General features: G+C 45.1%; 1 protein-coding gene across 1 annotated transcript; it reads right to left on the bottom strand.

Moving 5' to 3' along the window:
- Positions 1-5,154: 5,154 nt before the first annotated feature.
- Positions 5,155-19,944, bottom strand: VIM (vimentin). The gene is made up of 9 exons (XM_083579888.1): positions 18,971-19,944; positions 17,449-17,509; positions 10,312-10,407; positions 10,040-10,201; positions 8,263-8,388; positions 7,190-7,410; positions 7,054-7,097; positions 6,487-6,569; positions 5,155-5,515 (listed from the first exon to the last, which is right to left on the bottom strand). Exons 1-9 carry the CDS (start codon positions 19,528-19,530, stop codon positions 5,477-5,479), a joined length of 1,392 nt encoding a protein of 463 aa, XP_083436014.1. The 5' UTR covers positions 19,531-19,944; the 3' UTR covers positions 5,155-5,476.
- Positions 19,945-25,835: the final 5,891 nt, after the last annotated feature.

The following is a 25,835-nucleotide window of genomic DNA, read 5'->3' as shown; positions in this document are numbered from 1 at the left end:
GAGGGCTTTCCTATCAACCAGGAGAACACAAGAAAAAGGCAAGAAGTCTGCCGTGCCAACCACTTGCCGCCGCCCCCTTCATATTTGCACTTTCCTACCCTGAGGGTAGATGGGCAACTTTTTTTTGCTGCTGTGGGCTGCATTCCCCTGGGGGGTGCAGGGGGCAGGAACAGGGTCAGAGCCAAAGGTGGAATAGAGTAACCCCCCTCTCACTGCCATTCCTTTTTCTCTCTCTGCTTCTCCTTTCTCCCACCCCACAACACACATCCCCATTTGCCCCTGCTATATTTCCTCCTTGATGCCAGCATAAAATTTGCCTGATGTTGCAGGCTGCCTTCCCCAGCTATAACCTTTGACTCGACAGTGTTTGGGAGGTGCTCCTGATGGGCACAAATGAAAGAGGCTGCATGCTCAATGCTGGGAAGTTGTAGCACGCAGCTCACAGAGAGTGAAAAATTATTAACAGTGGAGCTTTTTGTTGTGCAAGAGTGCCCCTCTGGATGGCAATAATGCAGTAAAACTGGAGAAGCATCGCAGAACAACTAATAAAGTGGAAATATGGGCTGGTGGTCCAGTATTGCATCAATGACATGTTTGCATTTCAGCTGCACGTATTGACACAGGCAAAAACACAGCACATGCAGGCACTAGTTGAACCTGCATTATTTCTCCTGTGCATAATAGCACCCCCCCACACCCTAGCCTGAGTGGGGGATATGCTGCAGAATTATAAGAGAGAGTCGAGACCCTACATGGAGTAACAATTCAGTGTTTCTTCCTCCAAGTTCAAGCCAAACTTCTTTGCACAGTGCCACCCCGTGGCTCTTTTGATTGCAATCACCACATCTCCCTTCCTCCGGAGAAAGAAAATGAAAAGCATACAAGAAGATGAGTTAAAAACATGGCAGGACTAATACAGAGTCACTGTCAGGATTGTTGGCAATTTCTATTTTCTGATTGTCCTTGCATCTGTAGGCTGTGGAAGTCAGGCTGGAACTAGGATGAAAAACGGAGTGGAATCTAATTTCTCTTCCTTCAATAGCTTTGTCTGGCTGATGCCTCTCCTCAGCGGTCTTGACTTATCAGCCACCTAGTGGCCTTTGTGCTTATTTACACTTATTTAAAACTTTTCATGCTCTTTCCCTCAATGTGAGCTCAAGGCTGCACGCAAGGCAAAAATTCAAACAACGCCCCCCCCCTTAAAAAGAGTCAATAAAGCTAACTGTCCAATGTATAATATCGGTTAAACAATCCAAGAGCAAAGTGAGGCAAAAGCAATGACGCATCAACAAATAATAAAGAAAAGCCCAAGGAAATAAAAGAGTTTCCACCTGGTTTTTAAATAATAAATCAGCCACCCCAACCTGGTGGCCTGCAGACATATTTGGATTACAGCTACTGTCATCCCTGGCCATTGGCCATGCTGATGGGCATTGCAGTCCAAAACACCTGAGGGCACCAGGTTGGGAAAGCCTGTGAAGTAGGCATTTCTGAAGTGGGCTACAAAACAGGAGGCTCAGAACAGGGTTCAAGGTGTTGTTCCATTCTTACCTGGATTTGCTGGGTAGCTCTCTTCTTGCTCCTGAAAACGATAGATCTAGAATCACATCTAGTTCTTTCTTCGGATGGACTTAAAACCTGTTTGTCCTCTGCTTTCTTGAGGGGTCCCTGCTGGTGTACCTAGGTGCTGGTCAACTGACAATGCAGAGTGCCACTAGGTGCTTGCGAGATCATTCACATCATTGTCAGCTTTGTCACATTTCTTTTCTCCAGCGATGCGTGTGCATGTGATTTGGCTTTGCAGACACTCCTGTTTGCTCTCCAACCACTGCTTTGGGAAGTGGTGTGCACATGACATCCGCCACAGTTCACATCTATCCTGTTGTTTGTGCGGCAGTCACAGGTGGCAGCCTGGGAGGGCGGCAGGAATGAGCACAACCAACACACCTTTGCAGGATGAAACAGGCCACAACTTTATTGGGCTTTATGCAACAATGGGTTTGCAATTGTATTAGTGCAAGGATTTTGTCTCCGTTGCAATCCGTTCTTGCTGCCAAAATGCTATTGCCACTTGGTTAGAAAGTCACTGGAGCTAGCCTAGGATTTTCCTGAGCCAGGGCCATGATGTGAATCATGGAGGGAAAGGCCAAAAAAAGCCCTTTGGAGGGTTGAATTCGCCTTCAACCCTGTCAATCAATGACCCAAGAGTTCAGTGAAGCACAAGCGTTGAGGGTGGGCTGGCTTTTAATCTCGGGCAGGATGGATATATATTTAGTATGTGTCTAAAGACAGGATGACTATTTGGGAGGGCTGATAAAATACAGTCAGCACTAGGAATTTTGAAAGCCAGGCTTGAAACAAGAGGCCATGCTCACAGGGAGTGAATAAATACCATCCTAAATGTTAATATAATTTCCATGTGGACACCATATGAGCATTGGTCTTCAAATGCCATATTTTCCTCGCCTACCCCTTTCATATCATATCAATTTATACAAATGAAATATTAATGTGTGGCATTAATGTTAATGCTGCTCAATCAGAAATAATGGCTTTGAAGATAAGAAAAGGTTGCCCGATAAGAGATGCTTAGTAAAAAAGTAATTGGAGGCTGGTATCTTTTATATAGTCACTTAGGTGGGATATTTTCAACAACGGGAAAATAGAAAAAGAAGATGGGAGTGTGCTCTCCCAGCTACATTCAATCCAGTCTAGCTTGTTTGTTTAAAAAAAACAGGGATACAGACATAATTTCAGTGCAGCTTCATTTTCATTGTAAGCACATCTGGAATCTTTTTTTAAGGGCATAGTAAAAATAAAATGGATTTATAATGCTAAATGCCTATAGTAAGTAATGGTTATAATAACTAAGCAGCAAGACCCAACAACCTTTTGTCTCACACTGTTCTAAATCACAGTTCTTAAAGAAAAAAAAATCTGGAAAGGCATTGCATCAACTGCCCACCTGTTCTCAAGCTATCATTAAAAGCTTTCGCTCCATAATAAACAGAGAGAGGGGTATTTATAATTTTTAAAGGCCTGCTCACCCATGCTCTCAAAGGCTGGGGTAAGCCACATGATCACCCAACAAATGATTATATTAATTTACTCTGCTAACACTACCCGAGGCTTGACTTGCGTGAGACGAACTAGCAATTGGCTGTGTGGTCCCTACAGGGCCAAAGTCTGCTGGGAGGGAACAGGGCCTAAGCCTTGTTCTCTGCCAGTCATGCTGGCACCACAAGCCCACCAGGGAAATAATTTGTGCTATGCAGACAAAGCAGATGTGAGCAAAACAAGCGCTCAGCTGCAAGAGCAAATGAATGGAAGCTAAACCAGCCATGAATACTGGCATGCAAGACACACACACAGAGGTCAATGTGGTATAATGGCAGGAGTGTTGGGACTATGAGCTGGGAGACCAGGGTTCAAAACCCCACTCAGCCATGAAGCTCCATGTATGGCTTTGGACCAGTCCTACCTCACAGGGTTGTTGATATTTTTTAATTCATGAAGTTTATATACCTCTTGGTGGTAGGAAAAAACTTCAAAGGAGTTGTGAGGAGAAAATGAGGCAGGGAGAACCATATGCATCACCCCAAGCTGCTCCTAAAATAAACCCATTCACGTGTCCCCGTTAAATTAGTACATAAAAACAGCAAAAGTGGCATGAATGGTTGCCTGCAAGTTTGATCAATTTGAAACTGTACATAATAAGATACATAGGAAGCCTGGCACTACATATATGTACATAAATATGTGCTCTGTGTTTACTCCAATCAATGAGACAAATGGTGATTTGTGGTACTCTCACATTCCTGAGTCAAATCGCGCTGTTTACTAGACATGGGAAGGCAGGTCAGGGAGCTGCAAAGAGAAAGAGCCTTACTGGTTTTCACCCCGTACCAATGAGGACTAAATGAGTGCACCTGAGCAACAACAAAAGCAGTCTATTGTTAAAAAAGACTAGAGAGTAATATGCATCCCATACCCACATTGTGGAACAGGCTCCATTCAACAGATGGTTTGTACCATCAGGCACATTCCATGAAGGTTACTATTGCAGCTAGTGATGTCAAAATTGGTGAGGCCATAAACTTCCGCCCCAAGCACTGGCTTATAACCAAATTGACCCTAGTAGCATCAGTGCCTCTTCCCTTCCCCAAAAATTCACCAGAAACAGTGGCAACGGCAAGACCTATTTGCCTTCACAGGCTCTGGAATGCCATGGCATTGTTTCAGGCACCTGTGGGAAAAAGTAGCTTGCAGGACACCCAAAATCTGATAGATAATAAATGTTTCTTGGACCACTGCTGTTGCATTTCTAACGAACGCAAGGAGTGCAAAAGTCTTGTAGCTACCTTTATTAGGCATCTCCAAAGTCACTGCTGCCAGGTAGGGTTGGGGGCAAGAGAAGATGCTCAGATCAACTTATGGGAAGCACAACAGGGTCAGGTTTTTTTAATGACTTCAGGTGAGTGCAAAAAAGAACTTCACAGCTTTGGGGAAGGAATACCTTACTATTAGTTCAGCCCAGTATAAAAGCTGATCTGAAGGGAGTGTGTGTCTTGGTCACTAGGGGCAACTAGTGGGGGAGCATAGTCCACTTGCAGAGCAGATGGCTTGCATGCAAAAGGCTGCAGAGGTTGTTTCAATCCTATGTCTCTCCTTATAGTGCTAAGACAGACAAGCTGTCTCAAATGCTAGAGAGCCATTGCCAGTCCATGTAGAGTAGGGGTGGGGAGCCTGCCACTCTCCAAATGTTTCCAGGGCTGATGAGAGTTGAAAAACATCAGCAATGTCACAAGTTGCCCATCAATACTAGCCTGAATTGACCAGTGGTCTGATGTGGTATGAAGAAGCTTCCTATGAGAGACACCTTTTTCCTATATTAAAACAAATATCACAATGAGGGTGCTGGAAAAGGAATAGTCATGTGTTTATACCCCAAGGAAAATAAATTTATCCCCTCAATAGTGTATAATTACTGTGTAAGAGCTAATCCTGACAGACATCAAGTTTCAAAGAGCAGATGTAAATGTGTGCGTGCGTGCTTTCAATTTAAAAAAAAATCCTGGAAGCATTTCTTGCTGCTACAATGAAAGTAGATCTATGTTGCTAAAAACTTGCTGCAAATTAAGAAGACACGAGAAAGCAATTTCCCAAATGTTTATTGAAGCAGTGAGAGGTTGCTCATCATACTGTGCTGAAAAAGCAGTTTTATTCAATTCAGAAACTTAAAAAAACAACAGTATTGCAGCACAAGATAGTGCTATCTGAACTAGACTCCCTTTTTTTTAAGCTCTTCTAACCCATCAAGAGAGTCAGTTTTGCATGATCTAAGACCTATATCTTCTAGCATAACCACCTTGCGCTCTTGGAAAAAACTGCAGAAAGGCACTTGAAAAGCTGTTTCTCTTTTTTTAGTTTTGCTGGTAAGGGTTCATTTCGGCACAAGGAAGATGTGCTATTTTCTTCACTCCAGTTCATCATGGTGAGAAGTTTCATTGATAACCTATTAAGACAAGTATCGTAAAGCATTAGAAGGGTATTTAATTGTCAATTGATCTCAGCTCCTAAACCTTTCACAGGGAAGCTTAACTGCCACTTGAAATACTTTCCACTTGAAGCTAGTGACTAGGAATCTTGTTCAAACACCACTATCTGGCTTGCCACATGGCCCACAGATTGTATAGGCAGCAAAGGGAAGGTGCAACTCAACAGGCTGGTGCAACACTGCGCCTACCTCCCCTTGCCCTCCCCTCTGATACCTCAAAGCATATGGAGGGACACCAGAAAGTCTTCCCAGCTTCCCACCACCTGCTCAAGATATCTACTTGGGAGCCAAGGGGGTGTGTGGAGCGGGAAGTTTAAAGCAAGGCAACTCAGCAATTTAGAGACAGCTGGCCTTCTGTCACCACATGCTTAAACCTGCCCAAGACAGCCAACAAATGCAGAGAAGTCCTTGGAATTGCTACACCACACAGCATTTGAAGCACAGCATTCAATGGAAAAATTATTCACATTGTGGAGGTTTTGAACAGAGACAGCAGCCTGACTTAAGGGCTCAGAAACCAGAGCTAGATAGGCTTTTTGATGACTTTTGGATGGAATTCTAGGCTTAACCCAGTATCCTTGTAGAATTGAATCCCTTTCATCCAAGTTTTCATGCCCTGCAACCAGTATCTATCCCTCCCACCGTTCCAATGAAACAATGGCAAACGCAGGATCTAGATCCTTCACAAATTTGGAGGTAGACACTCAACTTTCATTAAGCATCCTGGGCATAAAAGGTTGACCATTTTGACTGTCTTTGTGTGTGCACACACACAGCCAGTCCAGAAGAGAGGAAAGGTTACCCCCATAATATATTCCAGTATGCTAAAGTAGTATGTTCCACACCCCTAGAAGATATGTTTAACAGCATAAATGTAAATACGTATGTATATATACAGCCCCACAACTGTAATTGCTTGTAGCACTCACTTGTCCATCTCTAGTTTCAACAGTCTTGATAAGAAGTGTTCTCTTGGAGTGGGTGTCTATTGGGATAGACTCAAGGTTTGTTTCTGTAGATAAGAATAGCACAGTTAGAACTCTGTAGAGAATTCTCACTCATGTTAGAAAGATACCACAGCAATGCTGATCTTTGATCAGTGCTTGGGTAATATTGCTATGGAAAACCAATGAGATATCAGGCCTTTTGAAAGCTCTGTTTAGATTACCAACAAAACAATGTTTGAAAAAGCAAACGGCAAAGTCAACCGTAAGTCAGGACCATCCACACCCACCCACTGGCAAAAGGCAGGACCACCCAGACCCAGAGAAGGACGCTTGAACAATTCTAGACCCAGTTTACACATCTGATACAAGGTGGGCATTGCAACAAGGACTCAAGAGTGCATCAAGGGAAGTCCAGACCCTTTACATACATCAGATGCCAAAACCAAGACCTTCTATTGCCAAGTTAAACTCAATCTTAGTACTATTTATATAAAAAATATTAATACACCAAGGACGTCCAGCTACCAGATATAGATGGCAGTTGCTTACCTCTCAGGTTCAGGGAAGCAAAAGTCGGAATGGGCATTGTGATTCTGAAAAAAGAAAACAGAAGTCATATTTAGATGCAGCGGCTGAGACTGTTTTCAGATATGCCTGCTGAGGGTCCACCAGATGAATCTAGTACCTGCTCTCTTCTCCCTCCAGCAGTTTCCTGTAAGTGGCAATCTCAATATCAAGAGCCATCTTTACATTCAGCAGGTCTTGGTACTCGCGCAGATGGCGAGCCATTTCTTCCTTCATGTTTTGGATCTCATCCTGGAGTCGGGCAATGTTGTCTTGGTAGTTAGCAGCTTCAAGATTAAAGTTCTCCTCCATCTCACGCATCTGGCGTTCCAGGGATTCGTTCTGGAGAGATTTTACAAAAGCATACACTGAGGCTTCAAGCGACAGCATTCAGTTCATGGGTAAAATGGTGAAATCAATAGGTTGTATCCAAGCAAGTGGACCCGAGTTAATAACGTCTATTAATTTCAATGAGTTTATACTCCAGTAGGATTAAAGTGGAACAAAACCCAATGGCTCAATTCATCCCTGGCCATTAAGCAATGCTGCCCAGGGCTGATTCAAGTTTACATATGTAAAAACGTATTTTTTAATCCAGAAACATCTGGAAGACCACATGTCTGCCAGCCCTGGTGTAGACAATCCTGAGTGAGATACAACTGTCTGCCTCAGTGTTAAGGCAGATTTATATGTTCCCAAGTGTAAACAAGGAAGACAGAAGGCTCCTTCACTTGCTACAAGAATGTGCAGAATGGACCCAAGAGTCGTAAGATTAGATTCATTTTACCAGTGCAGAACATTTTGCAAAGACAACAGCTCAGAAGCAGATCACATGCATAACGAGGCTGTACATTCAATCCCTAGAGTCTCCAATTGAAAGAATTTTTAGGGTAGCCTGAGATCTTGGCCCTAGTTTTATCACCAGCTTGAGATCAGAGGCAGAGGTGAACCACAGGCTCATTTCCACATCAGGAAGCCCAGCCAAATGGGTGGGGTATAAATAATAAATTGTTGTTGTTGTTGTTAGGGCATATGCCAACTTTATTGTTTGAAAGGTCTCTTTTGCAAACATGTAATATTCAAGTTGCGCTATTCCGAAAGAATAGCTGAGAAATGCAGACCTAAACATACTTTTCTTCTTAAACTACCACCACCTGCCAAAGTCTTCCCCTCCAAGCATCATCTTTCACTTACAGTTCCTTTAAGTGCATCCACTTCACAGGTGAGACTCTGAATTTGCCTGCGGTACTCATTCGCTTCTTGTTTGGCCTGGCGCAGGGCATCATTGTTCCGGGAGGCTGCTTCAGACAGATCTGCAAACTAACAACCACACCAAGGTTAACTAGATGAACTTTTTCAAGAGCCCACCTTTTAGCTAAGACACATATTAAGGACTGGGAGAATTAAACTCTGGTACCAAAGGGCATGATTGAGGAGCAGACCTCAGCTGATTCGCACCTTAGAGGAAAGGCCACTTTGGGTGGACTAGGCCTCTGCGTCATGAAGACTTGCATGATATAACCCTGTCTTTTTTAATGGGCTCATTTCACAATTGCCACGTGACCTCCCGACATATGTGTCTGTGAGACATTTGTTTACCATGCAGAGAAGTCCCTACAGAATTCCAACTGCTTTTAACAACATAACCAAACCCATCTGCAGCTTGCCTGGTGCTCCTTAGCAACAGGACACAATACTTTTTTAAAAAAAACAAACCAGAATGTTACTGGCCTGCAACTATCCCTTCAAGACACATCAAGGTACAAAGAGACACACAATCCTGTCACAGGATTCTAGTTTTATGGGGAATTCCATATTTTTTCGTGTATAAGACTAGCGGGTTTTTAACCAAAAAATTAGGTTTAAAATTGGGGCTCGTCTTATACACGGGTAGAGCTCAGGGGTGTTTTCTTAATTTGGAGTCCCCCAGAACAGGGGGCATCTTATACACGGAAAAAATACAGTATATTCTTAGAAACACTGAACTTTCAATGCTGCACCTACATTTTCTCAACTTTTACATGTTATTAAGAGCCACTTATCAAGGAACACCAGGAACCACCCTCATTTTAAAAATTGAAAATATGTATTAAATTTAAAATATCCAAAATATAAATTAAGAAAATTCATATAACACTTATTTGACAGAAAATCTCTAAGAGGCTAAACCCAAGCAACATTTTTTTAACCAAAATATAAATAAAATCAGTGATATAATGTGTGTGTTTTCATGGCCCACCCTATTCCTGCAATTGTATTCTGTCTTAACTGATTTTAATTCTGAATTTTGAATTGTTGTAACCCACCCTGGGACCTGCTGGTTAAGGGTAGGCAATAAATAAGAATTATAAGAAGAATTCTAATGCTGATGATAAGAAGCTAAAACTGCATCGCTGGGCAGACTTGCCAAGTTCATGTGTTCACCCAGTTCAGTTCCGGCACGGTTTCTGAAGTTGTGTGTTGTGTTACTTGGAGACTATGAGTTGTTTCTTAACTGTTTCTGGTATTCTCTTTGGGGCACTGGAGGTTGGGAAGAGAAGAGTGTACACCTTACGTAGCCTGAGCTGGGTGTAGCTTGTAAGTGTCCCTCTCTTAAAACGAGAGTGAAATGCTCTCATTACTAATTATGATTTATTTTTAATGGATTGCTTTTAATGGTCTCATTTTATTAAATAATTAAGCCACCTCTCAGAATCCTTTTTGTGACAGAAAGCATGGGACATAAATCTTCTAATGTACACACAAGTTTTATTTTATTTTTAAAAGAAATCTGCAGTATACCGCCATTTTGAGGCAGTGCTTTCTGTAGTATCAAGGCCTACAGTAGATCCCTAATAGTTCCATGACCATCACATTCAGACAACTAAGATTAGCACTTTGCATCCAAATGACAAAATGTAGAACTGCTGAACTAAAGTATTTTATTTTATTAAAGAAATCCTCTAATTGAAGCCAAAGGCCATTCGCTTACTTTGGATTTGTACCACTCTTCAGCTTCCTGGAGGTTCTTAGCAGCAACACTTTCATACTGTTGACGCACATCGCGCAGGGCAGCAGTGAGATCAGGTTTGGCAACATCCACATCGATCTGGATATGTTGTTCCTGGATCTGGGCCTGAAGCTCACGGATTTCCTTCAAGGGAAAAAAAGGATGACATTCCAGAGATTGAACGTTTTTACCAATGCAATTCATTTCCCCCCTAAGGAATCACATTGGAAAGCTGATGGGAGTTCAAAAATTACCTCATCATGGAGCTTCTTCAAGAAGATAATCTCTTCTTGCAGAGATTCAACTTTGCGTTCAAGATCCAGGCGGTTCAAGGAGGCATTGTCAACATCCTGAGGGAGGAACAACAGGGGGAAAGGTGTCAGAAACGTTCATAAGCTAACTGGGAGAATGTTGAAATATGGGGCAAAAATGTGTGCAATGAACAAACTATTGTCTAAATAAGGAGCGGCTCAATTTCACTTCCTTCCTTCAGTAATTGAGGTGGAGGTTTGACATTTCTCCATGGAAAATTGTCTACAGCACAGAATCTGACCAAAGCTCTCCACAGCTATATTTTTTCTGCATACAATTTTCCATTTTGAGAAAGCCATTGTTTCATAACGTTAATTAATGATTAACGAAGTCTACTCAAATCTGAAACTGCAATCACTTTTTCTACAGAGCTATCTTCAGAAAGGCTGCACAGCTTTCAGTCAAAAGAGGGGGGGGTATAAATCTTATTGGCACCTTCAATTGTTTTCTTAATTAAAAAACATACTATTGTCATGTCATGTCTTAATCATTCCATTATCAGTAATTTCCAATAAAATTTTTGATTATAATATTTTAAGTACACCAAGTGCACTTTATTGAATTGCCTAACTCTAATTCAGTATTTCAGTTCAACTATTTTTGGCTACTGAAAAAACTTTAAAGTTAGTATGACATACTTTTAGTTTGGCTTATGAATACCAGTTTGAAACATGCAGAATCAGATCAATATGGAGTATCAGAAATTTTCCAGTATTTTTTTTTTGAAAGCCAGCATCACTGTATCTAGGCGATGTCAACTTAGACTAAACACATTTGACCACCAGAAAAAAAAGAAGTTTAGCTTAGATAGAAGTTGTATGCAGTCTGAGATGAAATGAATGGTGTGGCAAGTTTTTGTGTGGTTAAAGTAACCTATTTACACACTAAATTCATTGCAACAGGATCAAAGGCATACAAGTACTTTAGGAACTTTAGGATATTATGTCAGGAAAGTTAATTGAAATATTAATGCACCTGAAACAAGCTACCAATGAAAGTCCACAAACTTTATCATTCCATTCCATTTAGGGCAGCAGGTTTGTTACACAAAAGAGATAGTTGGTGTCAATTAAGACTCCAGGCAAAGGATTAGCTGGGCTGGAGAAGGACAGCAAAATACAGTAGGGCTCAGCCACAACAGAAAGCCAGATAATGCTGTGTTGTGGGTACTTGGCAGTAAGCAAAAGAGATTAGAGCTCATCTCAGAACCTACTTTTGTTTTCTCTGCAACTGTGCAAAGCTGCCAGTTATTTCACACAGGAACTGAGCAATGCCATTTCAGAAATCAGATTTCATGCCTGAAAGCTCACTGCTTATCCCAGACAAGTGTGAGCCCATGGCAAGAATTCATATCCTCCTCTCAAGGCACCTGTTGCAAGTATAGCTGAAAAATGAACACACTCGGCCCACTGAAAACTAATGCAGATTACTCTAGATGCGCCAGGCTAGTTTTTGTGGCCCACTCTCCCCTCAAAACTTTGAAAAACAACACCTTTAGGCAAAGAGTGAAAGACTGCCATTGCTGGAAGATGTTTTTGGAGTGTCTTAAGTGGTCAAGCAAACTGTTATTTATTTTACTGTTAGAAAGGGGAGATGTTCTTGTGTGATTTTCAGTCTCAGGTGCTAAAGCAGGAGTAGTCAATGTGCTCCCTTCCAGATGTTGCTGTACTCCCAACTCCCATCAGCCCAATTGTCAGTCCAGTACCATCTGGAGAGTACCACATTGGCTACCCCCATGCTAAAGTAACTTGGCTGGCCAGGGGTATTGCAGATTTTTATTTGAGAGTCTGGGAAAGCAACACAAGCTCAGGCAGCAAAAGTATTAGCCCAGTTGTGGCTAGCACTAAAAAATAAATAAATATCCACATGCAAGTATAACTAGAGCGCACTCTTGCAGCTTGACTTGAGATGACAGTCTGGGCTTGAACTATTGGGGAAGGAGTTCCTTTGAGTCCAATAAGCAACAGGTGCTGGCTCTCAGTGGAACACAATTATGGAGAAAGCAAAGAACTATGAAGGAAACTTAGAGGGCATGTTCATGTAGACTGCAGAGAAGAGCCAGTTTTAGCTCTGGTGTTGCACCTTCAACAACCACATGGTTCACTCTGCCTGTAGAAGAACGCATGTGCTTCTGCAAGCTGGAGCACCACATGCCTGGCACACTGCATGGAGCTCCTTGCACACTGGGCTTTTTTCTACATGCGGAGCATGCAATTGTTGGGGGCGGGTGACACAATTTGGGGGAGGGAGAGGTAAAAGCAGAGTCCCACTCTATGTAACTATGCTCTACATACTCAAGTTAACATGTGCAGAAGGCTAAGAGCTCAACTGTATATATACATATAGAGATGCATTGTGGTGAAGCAGGTCACTAGCCAAGAGATGCTAGTTAGGAACAAAGCATTGCTGAGTTGAGGTTTTACGCCTGAAGACAATGGCATGGGTGGGGAGCCCTGGACGCTTCAGAGGTTGCAAGACCATGACTCCTATCATTGCCTGAACACTGGCTATGCTGGCTGGGGCTGATGGGAGTTGAGGAATCCTACAACAGCTGGAGAGGCCCTTGGTTCCTCACCCATTTTAGAGGAATGCCCTGAGACATTTATGGAATACTAGAGGAATACAAGCTTTGCCCCCCACCTTCCAGCTTCAGGGATTTAGCATTTTCCTTCCCCATGTTTCAACCAAGGGGGACGCAGCTTATCCTTCCTAAGCTCTTTCCAGCAGGACACCCTCATCTCTTTCAAGTCTCACTTTACAGACTTCAAAGACTGTTTGCTGAAAACACTCATTGTGAGCTGCTATTTCATTCTGAGCCATTAAATTATGGGGAGGGAAGCTTGACACCATACATACACACACACACATTTCACAGCCTTAAACCCCTATATTTGGGAGGTCACAATCAAACTTGGGATCCATACTAAATTAAACTTGTAAAGGTATCTGGCAACTTCACTGCTGCAAAGAGTTGTGGCAGTTAGGCTATTTGGATGTGTGTGCTGGTTCTTCCATGGCCTCCATCTGTCAATCATGCACAGTAAAATGAGGAAGCAATTCTTACAGGCAGACCAGCCTGAGTATGTGAAGCTCTTATATCAAGTGAAGCTAGCCCAGTGAACTCCAGCAGAGTTGTTTTGGGCCTGCTGCCAAAGAGCTTGTCAATTGACAGTAACCTAGGACCCTTCTGTCTAGGACAAGCCATGACCCAAGTCAAATGTCCCCTAAATGCGTGAGCAAAGTATCTTTCATTCTACCTCTCTACAACACTGGTTTCTCTATTCCTTCCCACAAGGTGTCCTAAGCATACCTGGAGTTAGCTAGGAAGGTGGAAGTGGGGAATCAGCCTAGGGGCTTCCAAAAGCTAATGCTTAGCCTAATGTTAAGGATTTTAATGATTTCACCACCCTAAGTAGTTCTGTTCCAAGATCCTGCTTTTTCTCTTTCAAATGCCTAAGTGGTGTTGTATCACATGTAGCATCTCGCCAGCAAAATGCATGCAGCTTCCTACATGGTAAGTGTTTTACCAGATCAGATATTGTACCCAAAGGTTCACTTCATTACATCATCTGTGCATGACCATCTCTTATCATATTCTTCCACGTGCTCAAGAACGCTGGAACATCGCCAGGGTGCTTTAGGTTTACAGTATGGCAGAGATAAAAGTAAAAACAGAATAAGCTCCTAAGTGTTGCATCTGCATTATGGGTCTGGGCTAAATAATCCTCAATCAACATTGCAAACACATGAGGAAAGAGGACACAACACCATTGTGCATTGTTCCCTTTATTTATAGCTCCCCCCAGTCACGTGGCTCATGTAGGATAGATCAAGAGTCCCAGCAAAGCAAGGGGAATGAGTCAAGAAGGCTCAGTATTTGGTAATATTTTTCTACCTGAGTGGAAGTCTTGGAGAATACCCACAAGACAGATGTGGTCCTAGCAATGTGCTATGTTATCCCATAAGTCACCCTTCTCGGATTCCCCACACCCAGAGGCAGACAACCATGCAAATGGAACTATCAGGCCACGCACAAAGGTGCTCTGAGCTACACAGAGACTGAAGCTCTCTGCAGTACTAGACATATCCAAAGAGTACCAAGACTCAGTTTAGGGTCACTCTGGGGGCCCACACCAGTAACTGTAGAAGACAACTCTGCAAGCCACATGTCTCATTCATGCTTGTGCACCCAGCTCTCTCGAATTTCACCTTCCTCTTCTTTTACTTGAAAGTCTCAAACCAAATGCGCTATCCTGCTTCAACTCTAAAGTAATTCCCACAGGATTCAATGGGCTTACTACAAGGTTGCGTATAGGAGTATGGGCTAAAGATGTTTGTTCCACAAACTGAGAATCTGGATCAAAAGGGGGGGGGATATAGTCAGCAAAGTTGCAAACATTTTTATTTTAAGTTAATTGAAAAATGCAACTTATTTCATGAATTTTGCCCAAGCTCAGACTCTCACTGTCTTATGGAGATGGCTTTACTTAAAAGGATCCGTTTCCATCTGACATTCTCCTTTGAAATAGAGGTCTGAAAATTAGTTATTGTATTAAAAATTGGCACACAGAGAACTTAAGGCAGAAAAGCTTCATTTTTCAAAGCAAAATGGCTAAGGTTTGAAAGGCTCCAAATGTTATTTACTTCAAATGTCCAGTGAACCAGTCTAGTGGGATGGGAAGGAATGCCTGAAGTATTAATTATTATGCAGTCCTAAATTAACATCCTTGTTGACTTTAGGTCGGTCTTCATGTCAGCAATATAATTAGTGGACAATCTTGTTCAATAATCAGTTAGAGACTGGACCAGCTGAAGTGGCCAATGCTTTAAATTATGGGTTTCTAAATATGCTTGCATCATTACACATCCAGCAAGAATGCAGCCTGCCATAAGCACCCCCAGAACACAAAGGCTCCTATTATTTCAATCTGCTGCCACCACAGTCGCTGTTAATGCCTGCATCGGCATTCCATAGTGAATCCCATAGAAACCATTAATACCTTTCAGCCAAGCGAACAGATGGCTCCCTTTCACCCTTACCAATCTGAAAAACCGATTCCACAGAGCTTCTCTGGGTAACAGGCTAGACGTTGATAAAACAGAAACAATTCTTGGCCCCTGCAAGAGCGCTATGTGCTTGTAAGTGCCTCTGCTAAATTCAAGCACAGCTCAAAAAGCTGGACACAGCTGGTGTTAACATAGTGCCTGAAAGCATGACCAGCAAGTTTTGTTAAAAAGTTTCTCCGCCACAAACTTACTACTTGGCCCATGGCAATATGCTATCCTTTCACCTTCAGCATCTGAATGCAACAATGCTGTTATATGACAATGTGTCTAGAGCAAGGTTAGCCAATACTGGTGCCATCTAGATGTTGTTAGACTACAACTCCCATCAGTCCCAGCCAACATGGCCAATGGTTGGGGGAAATTGGTTTAGGTCAACATCATGGTGGCTACCCCAGTATAGATCTTCATAGTTACTAGACATCATGGTTAGATGAAAACTCCAGGAACAGAGGCAGCGTTGCTGGGGAGCAACAAATGTAGCCAGCTTCCCAGAGGAATCCCATTAGCCACTGTGCAAAAGCAGAAAGCTGGTCTAGACTGCCCTTTGGGTTTGATTGAGCTGGGCTCTTATGATCTTAACATTTCAATACTGCTAAAAAATGCAGAAATACTGTTTCGTATGAGTCAAAACACAAGGGAAGTAAAAGAACTACCGTATTTTTCCCTCTATAACACGCAGATTTTTTCTCCTAAAAAGGAAGGGGAAATGTCTGTGCGTGTTATTGAGCGAATGTGTGGTCCCTGGAGCCGAAAAATCAGGCAAAAATCAAATCGCGCTTCACGGAGAAGGGAAATCTGACTGCTTTCCTGCATTCTGCCTCAGGGTCTTACTGCCCACCCGCCTCTGTTTCCTTGCTGTGTTTGCTGAAACGGAACAAAGAGCAGGGAAAGCCCCTCCCCTCCAGGCAAGCAGAGAGGAAAGCAGACTGTGTTCCTTCTATTTCCTCTCTGTGCTCCGGTGCTGCTGGGGGAGAGGGAGAGAGAGAGAGGGTGGGAGGGAGGGGGAGAGAGAGAGAGAGAGAGAGAGAGAGAGAAATGGCTGGGGTGGGGGGAAACGTTTGCCTTTCTTTTCTCCCTCCCGTTAAATCCCTCTCCTGCATTCTTAGCCAGCTGCTTCTCTGCACACCACCTCATGTCCCTTCTTTGTTTTTCCTTCGCTCCCCATTTAAAATGTGGTTACAAAGCATAGATCCACATGGATCCTCAGGATCTTTGCATTGGGTCACCCCAAATTCACCATCAGATCACATAGCATGTCCATGGCTACAGCCTGCACCAAAAAAATCACGCACCCACTGTTGCCTGGGGCTGCAATGGTGCAAAAATGTGGTTACAAAGCATGGATCCACAGGGATCCTCAGGATCTTTGCATTCGGTCACCCCAAATTCACCATCAGATCACATAGCATGTCCATGGCTACAGCCTGCACCAGAAAAATCATGCACCCACTGTTGCCTGGGGCTGCAATGGTGCAAAAACGTGGTTACAAAGCATGGATCCACAGGAATTCTCAGGATTTTTGCATTGGGTCACCCCAAATTCACCATCAAATCACATAGCATGTCCATGGCTACAGCCTGCACCAAAAAAATCACGCACCCACTGTTGCCTGGGGCTGCAATGGTGCAAAAACGTGGTTACAAAGCATGGATCCACAGGAATTCTCAGGATTTTTGCATTGGGTCACCCCAAATTCACCATCAGATCACATGTCTGTGGCCACAGCATGAAGCACAAAAATGATACATCCACTGTTTCATTCAGAATGTTTTTTCCCTTGTTTTCCTCCTCTAAAAACGATGTGCGTGTTATGGTCAGGTGCGTGTTATAGAGCGAAAAATACGGTACTTGAATTTGTACCGAAGAACCAGAACACTCCCATTATCCATTTTCAACCACCAGGTGGCTTTCCGTTCCGCTTTTTTCTTGTAAGCGTTTAAGCACTAGAATTTAACAAACACTTAAAAACTTTAAAGGGGGTGGGGGTGGGGGGATGTATGAAATTACAAACCTGTCTGAAAGATTGCAGGTTGTTCTCAGCTTCTTCCCTCTGAAGCATCTCATCTTGAAGTCTGGAAAAATTAAAGGACCCATTCAAAGAAATGAAGAAAGCTGACCAAGTGAAGTTCAGATTTGATGGACAGTCAGCCACACCCATGAGGGAAAGAGAAGCAAAAGGGGGAAGAGTGTGGGAGGGGGAGGTCTTCCACACAAAAGCACCCCATGCCTCCATTTGTGTGGCTCCGTTTTCATTACAGTGTGACCAGACTTGGAGCAGAACTCTTGCAGAAGCAGCAGCGTTAAATCCAACAATAAACATAAGACCAGCAAAAAAAGGGGGAAGGGGGGGGGAGGCTACCCCACTTATTAAACTAGCTGAGTGGGAGGAAGAGCTGACCTACAATTGTGGATTGTTTGCCTAACACATTTTGTTAAAACTGGAGGTTTGCAGCAGCTCCCCAAACCATAAATTCAAACTTAGCCCTGATCTAGACCTTATAATTCTAATACCAACGTGGAAAATTACCAGGCACTTGCAACCATGCAACTTTGGAAAGTACCAGCATAAACTGATTCAACAATGGGTAGAGTAACAGTGCAATCCAATCTATGCAACTTTACACAGAAGTAAGTCTGTGAGGAATTGCAGGCTAGCACCACAATCCTCTACAAGTTTACTCAGAAGAAATTCCCACCCAGTGCAATGGGCCTTGCTTCTAGCAAAAAAATGCAAATTGAAGCCAAAGTAAAGTCTATTGAACTGGGTGGGGCTAGCAGCCCAATTCTATGCACACTTACGTGGGAGTAAACCCCACCTCTCAATGTTTATTTGCAAGTAATTCCCCTTTAATGGAATCGCCCTGCTAAAGCATCAGAGTAAAACAAGAATGGAACTTCATCCCTTGTTCTTTGTGCTGCTGAGTGTGAATAACGGGACCCACCACTCTGCAGAGTCTTAAGACAAAGGCGCTTGCCCAGCTGCCTCTCCAGTGCCTCCAGCCAGCGCAGGCTCAGCTGTGGAAAAGTTTTCTGAACTTTTTCACATGACGAGTCCTTCATGCGATTCACAAAGTGAATGTGATCATTCTGAATCAGCCCACGTGACTGAATTCACAAGCTTTCTGAATCAAAGGAATGAATGAACGCTCAGACTTTTATATTTGCTTAGCGCTGATGCGACAACTTCATTCCTAAGGGGAGAGGGATGGATGGAGACAGACAGAACGAGGGCTGTAACCTGAAGGAGGAAGTGTTAACCATCCAATCAACCAACAAATCAATCAATCTGGCTGGCTGAATTCGCACAAATTTGCAGGCATTTTGAAACGAGAAGCACATTTCCTTTGTTTGCAAAGGATGCGCGCGCGCCATCACAGACGGAACCACTACTCGGAGAGCAGGAAGTCTGCCAGGGCAAGCCGCTACTCAAACCCCAAGTCCCATTGGGGCCAATGTAGTTTACTCGCCCAGCCCAGCCCTCGCCCCTGACCCCCCCCCCCGCCGCCCCGTCGTCCAGGGGACCCGCGCCTTACTTTTCCCGCAGGCGCATGATGTCTTCGGCCAAGTTGTCGCGGTCCACCTCCACGCGGGCCTTGTCATTGGTGAGCTGGTCCACCTGCCGGCGCAGCTCGCGCATCTCCTCCTCGTAGAGGTCGCCCAGGCGGGACGTGCCTTTGCCCTTGAGCTGCTCGAGCTCGGCCAGCAGGATCTTGTTCTGCTGCTCCAGGAAGCGCACCTTGTCGATGTAGTTGGCGAAGCGGTCGTTGAGCTCCTGCAGTTCGGCTTTCTCGTTGGTGCGGTTGGCCTTGAACTCCGTGTTGATGGCGTCGGCCAGAGAGAAGTCCACGCCGCCATCGACGCCCAGCATCCGCATCGGCGGCAGGCTGCTCCGCAGGCGCACGGCCTTGGAGGCGTAGAGCCCGCCGCCGCCGGGCGCAGACGACACCAGGCGGACGCTGCTGGGCCGGGCGCTGCCCAGCGAGTAGCGGCTCGACGACGTCACGTAGCGGCTGCTGCTCGAAGAGCTGGGCCGCCCGCCCGCCCCGCCGAACATGCGGCGGTAGGAACTCCGGCTGCTGCTGGTGGTACTCATGGTTGTAATCCCAGAAGAGGAAGGTGGGCAATCCCGGGGAGAGAGCGTGAGAGAGCAGCGCCGTCAAGCAGCGGGAGGAAGAGGCGCGGAAGAGCGGCCGAGCGGGCGCCGCGCGCCTCTTATACGCCAGTCACGCCCTCCCGCCCCGTCCAACAAAAGCCAAGCCCCGCCTCGCGTGGCGGCCAACCGCTGCCCGACGGGGTCCCCCGGGACGGGCGGGGCGGGGCTGCTCCCCCACAATCCCGGCCCATCTGATTGCAAAAGCAAGAAAAGCAGATGCAAAGGCTTTTCCTGCTCAAGGGGAGGGAGGGGGATGATTAATAGGGGAGAAAAGCCACGACAGGGGGGGGGGGAGGAGGGAGGAGGTGCCCATCCCCTGGCCTTGCAAACTCCTGATTTGTGGCTGCGCAGGGTGCAGAAGGAAGGAGGGGGGGGGAGAGAGAAAAAGGATGGAAAGGACGGGGGCTGAGAACGCGGGGGGGGGGAGACACCGCAACAAGGGGGGGGGGTGGAGAAGTTGGAGGGATCTCAACGAGAAACAGATGTGGGGAGGTTGAAGGCGAGACGTGGAGATCGGAGCCTGTGGAAAGTGGAAGGAACTGGCTGCAGGATGAATACCGTGGGGGCGGGGTGAGCAGGACGCCCAAGCTAATGGGGGAACCGTCGCGTCCCCTTTTCCTTGCGCAGAGTTTTTGAGAAGCGAGGAAAACGAATCCGAGGGAGGGACGTGCTGGGCTGGTGGCGAAGGAGTTCCCCTTTGCTGTGGGGAGTCCCCGCGTGTCGAGGCGCCTGCAGCCCGAGGAGAAGGAGCCTCTCCCTCGCGAGCAAAAACCAGCCAGGTTTCCTCGGGACAGGCGCTTGCAGAGACACAAGAGGCTGCGCGCGTCATTATCAATCCTTTCCACATGGCACCAGCCGGGGCCCTATCTGAGGCGCCGGGGCCGTTATTTAGCTGGTTTCTCTCTCTCTCTCTTTTCATTAAAAAAAGCAAAAACAAAAAAACTTTCGCAGCAGTTGGGCTGCATTTTCTGGTCAATGCTTCTCCTGCACGATCGGAGACGCATCCGAAAAGGGAAGGACGTTTAAGTTTGCAACTTCCCTTTAAAGCTATGCGCCAGACTCGGCACCCACGCAGCCTATTTTCCCTGGAGCAAACTTCGCTGAACTCGGTGGGACTTGCTTCTGAGTAACCAGCTGCTAATGGCAAAAATCGGTGCGGGGATCGTGCCCCCCCCCAGATGATGATGGGTGCCTATCTAGTCCAGCCAGTGGGATGATGATGGGAGTGGGCGTGAGCTTTGAAACCTGCAGGAAAGACTACTTTCCCAGCCAGCCTAGCCAATGGGAGTTCTTCACAGCAACATCTAGGGAGCCACAGATGTTTTTTCCTGAAAACATACATATTTTTGACGTGGATTCTGCTGCACATCTCTGATGGATCTTTCCAAAAGTCCACATAGGGCAGTGTCCTGTTTTCTGTAACAGCAAACCAGTTGCAGAAGCCTGAAGCAGGGCAAGCACAGCAATAGCTCTCTCCCGCTTCTCCTCCCATCAGTTGACATACTGTATCTGAACCTAACTATTCTGTATAACCCTTTTCACGCAGAGGGTCACATTCCCATCTGGGAAATCTTTGGAGAGCTGCATGCAGTGGCGAGTGGAGCCAGAGGCAAAAATGGCAGGAGCTTTTGTTCTGTAAGCTTCATGCTCTCTTATCCAACCAAGCATTATCAGAGTTCAAGGGCACCTTCTAGCCAGGCAAAAACACTCAGTGGGGAATGTGATGCAGGGCTAGTGAAGCATGTGGTCTGGAGAGACAGTCTAGAGAGACTGGCGGGGGGAGGGGAATGCCCAACATTGGGTCCCTAGGCCTGAGGTGTGCCACTTCTGGGCATAGTCGCCAAGGAATTTGCCCAGTTTGGCCTTCATCTCTACAGCCAAGGGGCATTTTAGCACAGTGAAGAGGTGTATTGACATGCCACATCCTTGGCTGAAGGACAGCAACACAAACTTGGCCCTTGAGATTATAATAACCGTCCATAGCTAGCCAGTGGGAAACAAAAGCCCAGTGTCTCATGCAGAATTCTTTACTGATAATTTATGCAGTTGACAAAAGTGGTTCCCCGCCCCATGTGCTCCTCTATATCCTCTTTAAAGCACCCTGATACGGCTCCTGTTTTCTTTGCAAACTACAATTTAAACTTTTAAAAAGGCAGATGAAAAATATTAAACTTATTACATGTGTCGTTATTGCTCTTATAATCCATGCTCCTTCGAGGGAGCTCAGGATGGTGCAGTATTTCTCAAACTTGAGTCTCCTCCTGTTGTTGGACTACAGCTCCTATCATCCCTGACCACTGGTGCTGCTAGCTAGGGATGATGGGAGTTGTAGTCCAGCAACAGCTGGAGACCCAAGTTTGAGAAACACTGGTAGGGGTTTCTTTTTTTCTTGTGAGGAAGGAAAGCGGTGGGGACCTTCTGGCCCAGGAGCCTAATCAGGCCTGTTAGACTTCAGGCTATTTTGCTTAAGCCACACCCACCTGCCCTACACCTGAAGTCATATACAACAGAAAAATGAGCAGGCCTCAATAGGCCCAGAGGATCCCCATTACTGGTCTATTCTGATGACCTCAGTCAAATTCCAGCTGCTTGCAAACATTTGGCACATGAGCTGGTCATCTGCATGCTGCTGCCATGTGTCACATTCAGCCTGAATCAGCTCTGGTCAGGCCACTAAATTTGTAGCTTGTGACTGTCTCTAAAAGGATGAATGCTGAAATTGCTGCTCATGGGAGCTATTGCAAAATGTCAATCCCAGTAATGGCAATGGGATACAGTATATTGAGTCAGAGCAGGGAGAATTGGACAGAAAGGACAATTTGCTTACACATGTAGAATTTGTTCATAATGCATTGCTAATTCCGGTTCAAATTCATAGCATTTGTGAAATTTCAGCTTATGAATAGCTGAAGGTAAACAACGTATTACATTATCGAGACAGATTAACCTTATTCCTGTGTGTGGACAAAACAACAGCAATTGCAGCAGTGGAGACGACCTTCACATTCCTGCCCTACTGTTCCATAACTCTTATGAAGACCAAGATACAAGCTGACCATGAACATGTTGAAATCCCAATGGTGTTATGAAATTTTCAACACCGAAGCAGCTTTTGACAGGAAGGAAGTGCTCAACCCATTCTCTGCCTGCTATAATTCACCTTCTCTTCTAAGTGACTCTTCCTATGCTACACTCCCCCACAGGAATCCAGGGGAATCCGGTGGCAATTAGAAAGCACATGCCCCAATCACATTACACAGTGCACAGCCAGAAGCGGGGAACTGGATCTGGGCAATGGATCAGCTGATTGGCAGCATCAATGAGCTTTATTTGCAAAGGTACAATGGGAAGTCCACTTTAAGAATGCAATTCTTTCTTTAGAGGTGTGTTCTGAACTGCCCCACACCTGATATGACACCATATCAGGGCATGATTTGAGGGAAATTCCCTTGCGGTCCAAATTGCTACCCATGCTGGGCCTAATTAGAGCTGTTGGCTGAAGGATCCCCACCCCTGGTTGCACACTATCTCACACCCTGTACAGAAGTTCACCAAGCCAGTAGAGCCCCATGTTGGGCAAAAGATTCCTGCATTGCAGGGGGTTATGGTCCCTTCCAATTCTTAATGTTCCTTTGGTGTATACCTCAGCAAAATAAGTGTAAGGGGAAATAGCCCGAAGCACTCAGGACATGTACCCTCTTCAAAAGAAAAGGGCTGCAAAACAAGCTCTTTAGAAGGCAAGTTTTAATAGGCATCATGGAAGATTTTCATTGTGGGGTGAGGAGGCCATTTGTATTATTACATGCAGTAATTAATTTCTAGCTAACAGTTTGCTCTAATTCTCTGCTTGTCTTTAATACTGACTTGGCTCCCACTTGAAAGCTACCTATGCCTTCGCTTTGACAGAAGCTACTTAAGAGATAGCGGAGGCAGCTCATAACCTTATAAGGCCAAATAACCATTTTCATTATGGCTTAATAACTTTTTGGGCTTGTGACACATTTAGCAAACCCCCAGAGTCCATGCACTACCCAATGCATTTACCTAATTGCTTCCGCTGATACTGAATGTTGATCCATAAGCAATGCTGATGCAAAGGTTGACTGTTTCACAGTGCACAGCTTTCGCTCACTCTGTTCCCCAAACCTAGCCAACTTGTTCCTGAACAATTTCTCAGACAAACTTGAGCAATGTTGCTATATGCATTCATGGTGTTCCTATAGGGGCGGCTAGGGCTTTTGGGAGTCATGGTCCAAAACAGCTGGAACAGGGAACCTTTGGGCCACCTGATGCTGCTGAACTACAACTCCCATCACCCCTAGCCTTTGGCCATGCTTGTTTGGAGTTGTCATTTAGCAACATCCAGAGGGCCAAACATGCCCTGCACCTAATCTAAAGGGTGCTAGGTTGGCAAAGGCTGGCTTAAGCCTTGCAATTTCATATCCTACTGGTAATTCAATAGATCAGGAGTGAGGAACCTCTAGCCCAGGGGTCAGCAAACTTTTTCAGCAGGGGGCCGGTCCACTGTCCCTCAGATCTTGTGGAGGACCAGACTATATTTTGAAAAATAATAATAATAAACGAATTCCTATGCCCCACAAATAACCCAGAGATGCATTTTAAATAAAAGGACACATTCTACTCATGTAAAAACACACTGATTCCGGGACCATCCACCGGCCGGATTTAGAAGGCGATTGGGTCAGATCCGGCCCCCGGGCCTTAGTTTGCCTACCCATGCTCTAGCCCTTTGGATGTTGTTCAACTCCCATCAGCCTCAAAGACTTGGAAGGGACCCTGAGAGTCATCTAGTCCAACCCCCTGGAATGCAGGGGTGTGAACACGCAGCCCCTCATCCAATTTGGAACCATACCAGACCCTACTTAGCTTTGCAAATGTCCTAAGCAGGGTTTTGTTTTGTTTTTTAATTGCCGGTTTGGGATGATGGAAATGGTAGTGCAGGCACATCTTGAAGGATACTCTGCATGGAACTATGAACAAGATGCTCCTGTTTCGGTGCTGAATTTATTTATTTGTTGCATTTATATACATTTATATCCCACCTTTCCTCCAAGTTGCTGACAGTGGCATACATGCTTCCTTTCCCCTTTTCCATGTTATCCTCACAATCACCCTGTGAGGTAGGTTAGGCTGAGAGTGAGTGACTGGCCGAAAGGTCACTCTGTGAGCTTCATCGGATTTGAACCCTGGTCTCCCAGGTCTTAGTCCAACACCCTAAGCTACCTCTACACCATGGAGGCTCTCACCGCAAGGCAATTGTTCTAAAAACTGTGGCCTTGGCAGAAGAGAAATGGTGCTGGTTTTAGACGTGACGATAGCAGGGCACCACTTATTAGCAGATGCCCAGTTTAAACTTTTGAGGCTTGCGTCACTGAGAATTGCTCCGGTTTCGTCTGGAGTTGCCCCCCCCCCCCCCCGAATTGCTTTGTCAATGTGAAGGACTAACTTTTGATTCTAGATGGGACACACAGGAGTATAATAAGGTTGTTTTGCAACTAAATAAAGAGATTTGTTTTAGCCCTCTGGGCTAACTTTATTTGTGTCAGGCAGTCGAGAAAACGAAGCTGACGAGCCTGAATTGAAGGAGTATTGGTAGCGCAGGCCCCATACAGAAGTCCATTTTGTTCTCTCATTCAGTGGGGATCAGAGGTCGCACAAAAAGAAAACATTGCTGGGCCTAGCTGTACTGGCACCCAGGACTGTATTTTGTCGAGCTGTCCAGTTCTTTGAGAGCTCTTTAGTTAAGCCGTCAAGTTTGAGCTATAATCCTTTGTGAGCCTCCCAAAACTCCTGGTACAGGCAAAAGAAAAATAAATCCCTACAACGAACCTCTGCAAAGAAAAAAAGGATGAGGGCAAGGCTGTTCAAGCACTTAATGAACAGGCTCTCCTCTCAGGCCAAATATCCTCTGAACTAGTAAGTGCTCATGTCTGTGATTCAGTATGTTTGTTACAACAGCCAACTATCTTGCAACTGTTAGAAACAAACTAGTAGCCAGAGTTAGTCAGACTTAACGTTAGTCATGATTTCTGTGAGACTAATCTAAGTATGACTAGGCCAGGATCCAACCCTATTTCTGCAGTATATGTTTCCCAAATCAAGGAAACAGACAGTTGTGTGTTGCCTAGCAACCATCAGTGGCGTAGCGTGGGTTGTCAGAACCCGGGGCAAGGCAAGTAATTTGCACCCCTAACCCGTGGATTTGCGCCCCCTAACCCGTGGAT

Source organism: Podarcis filfolensis (genome assembly GCF_964270895.1).
Source record: "Podarcis filfolensis genome assembly, chromosome: 12".
Lineage (NCBI taxonomy): Eukaryota > Metazoa > Chordata > Lepidosauria > Squamata > Lacertidae > Podarcis > Podarcis filfolensis.
Note: the sequence above shows the minus strand (reverse complement) of the source record. Positions and strands in the feature narration are given on the sequence as shown.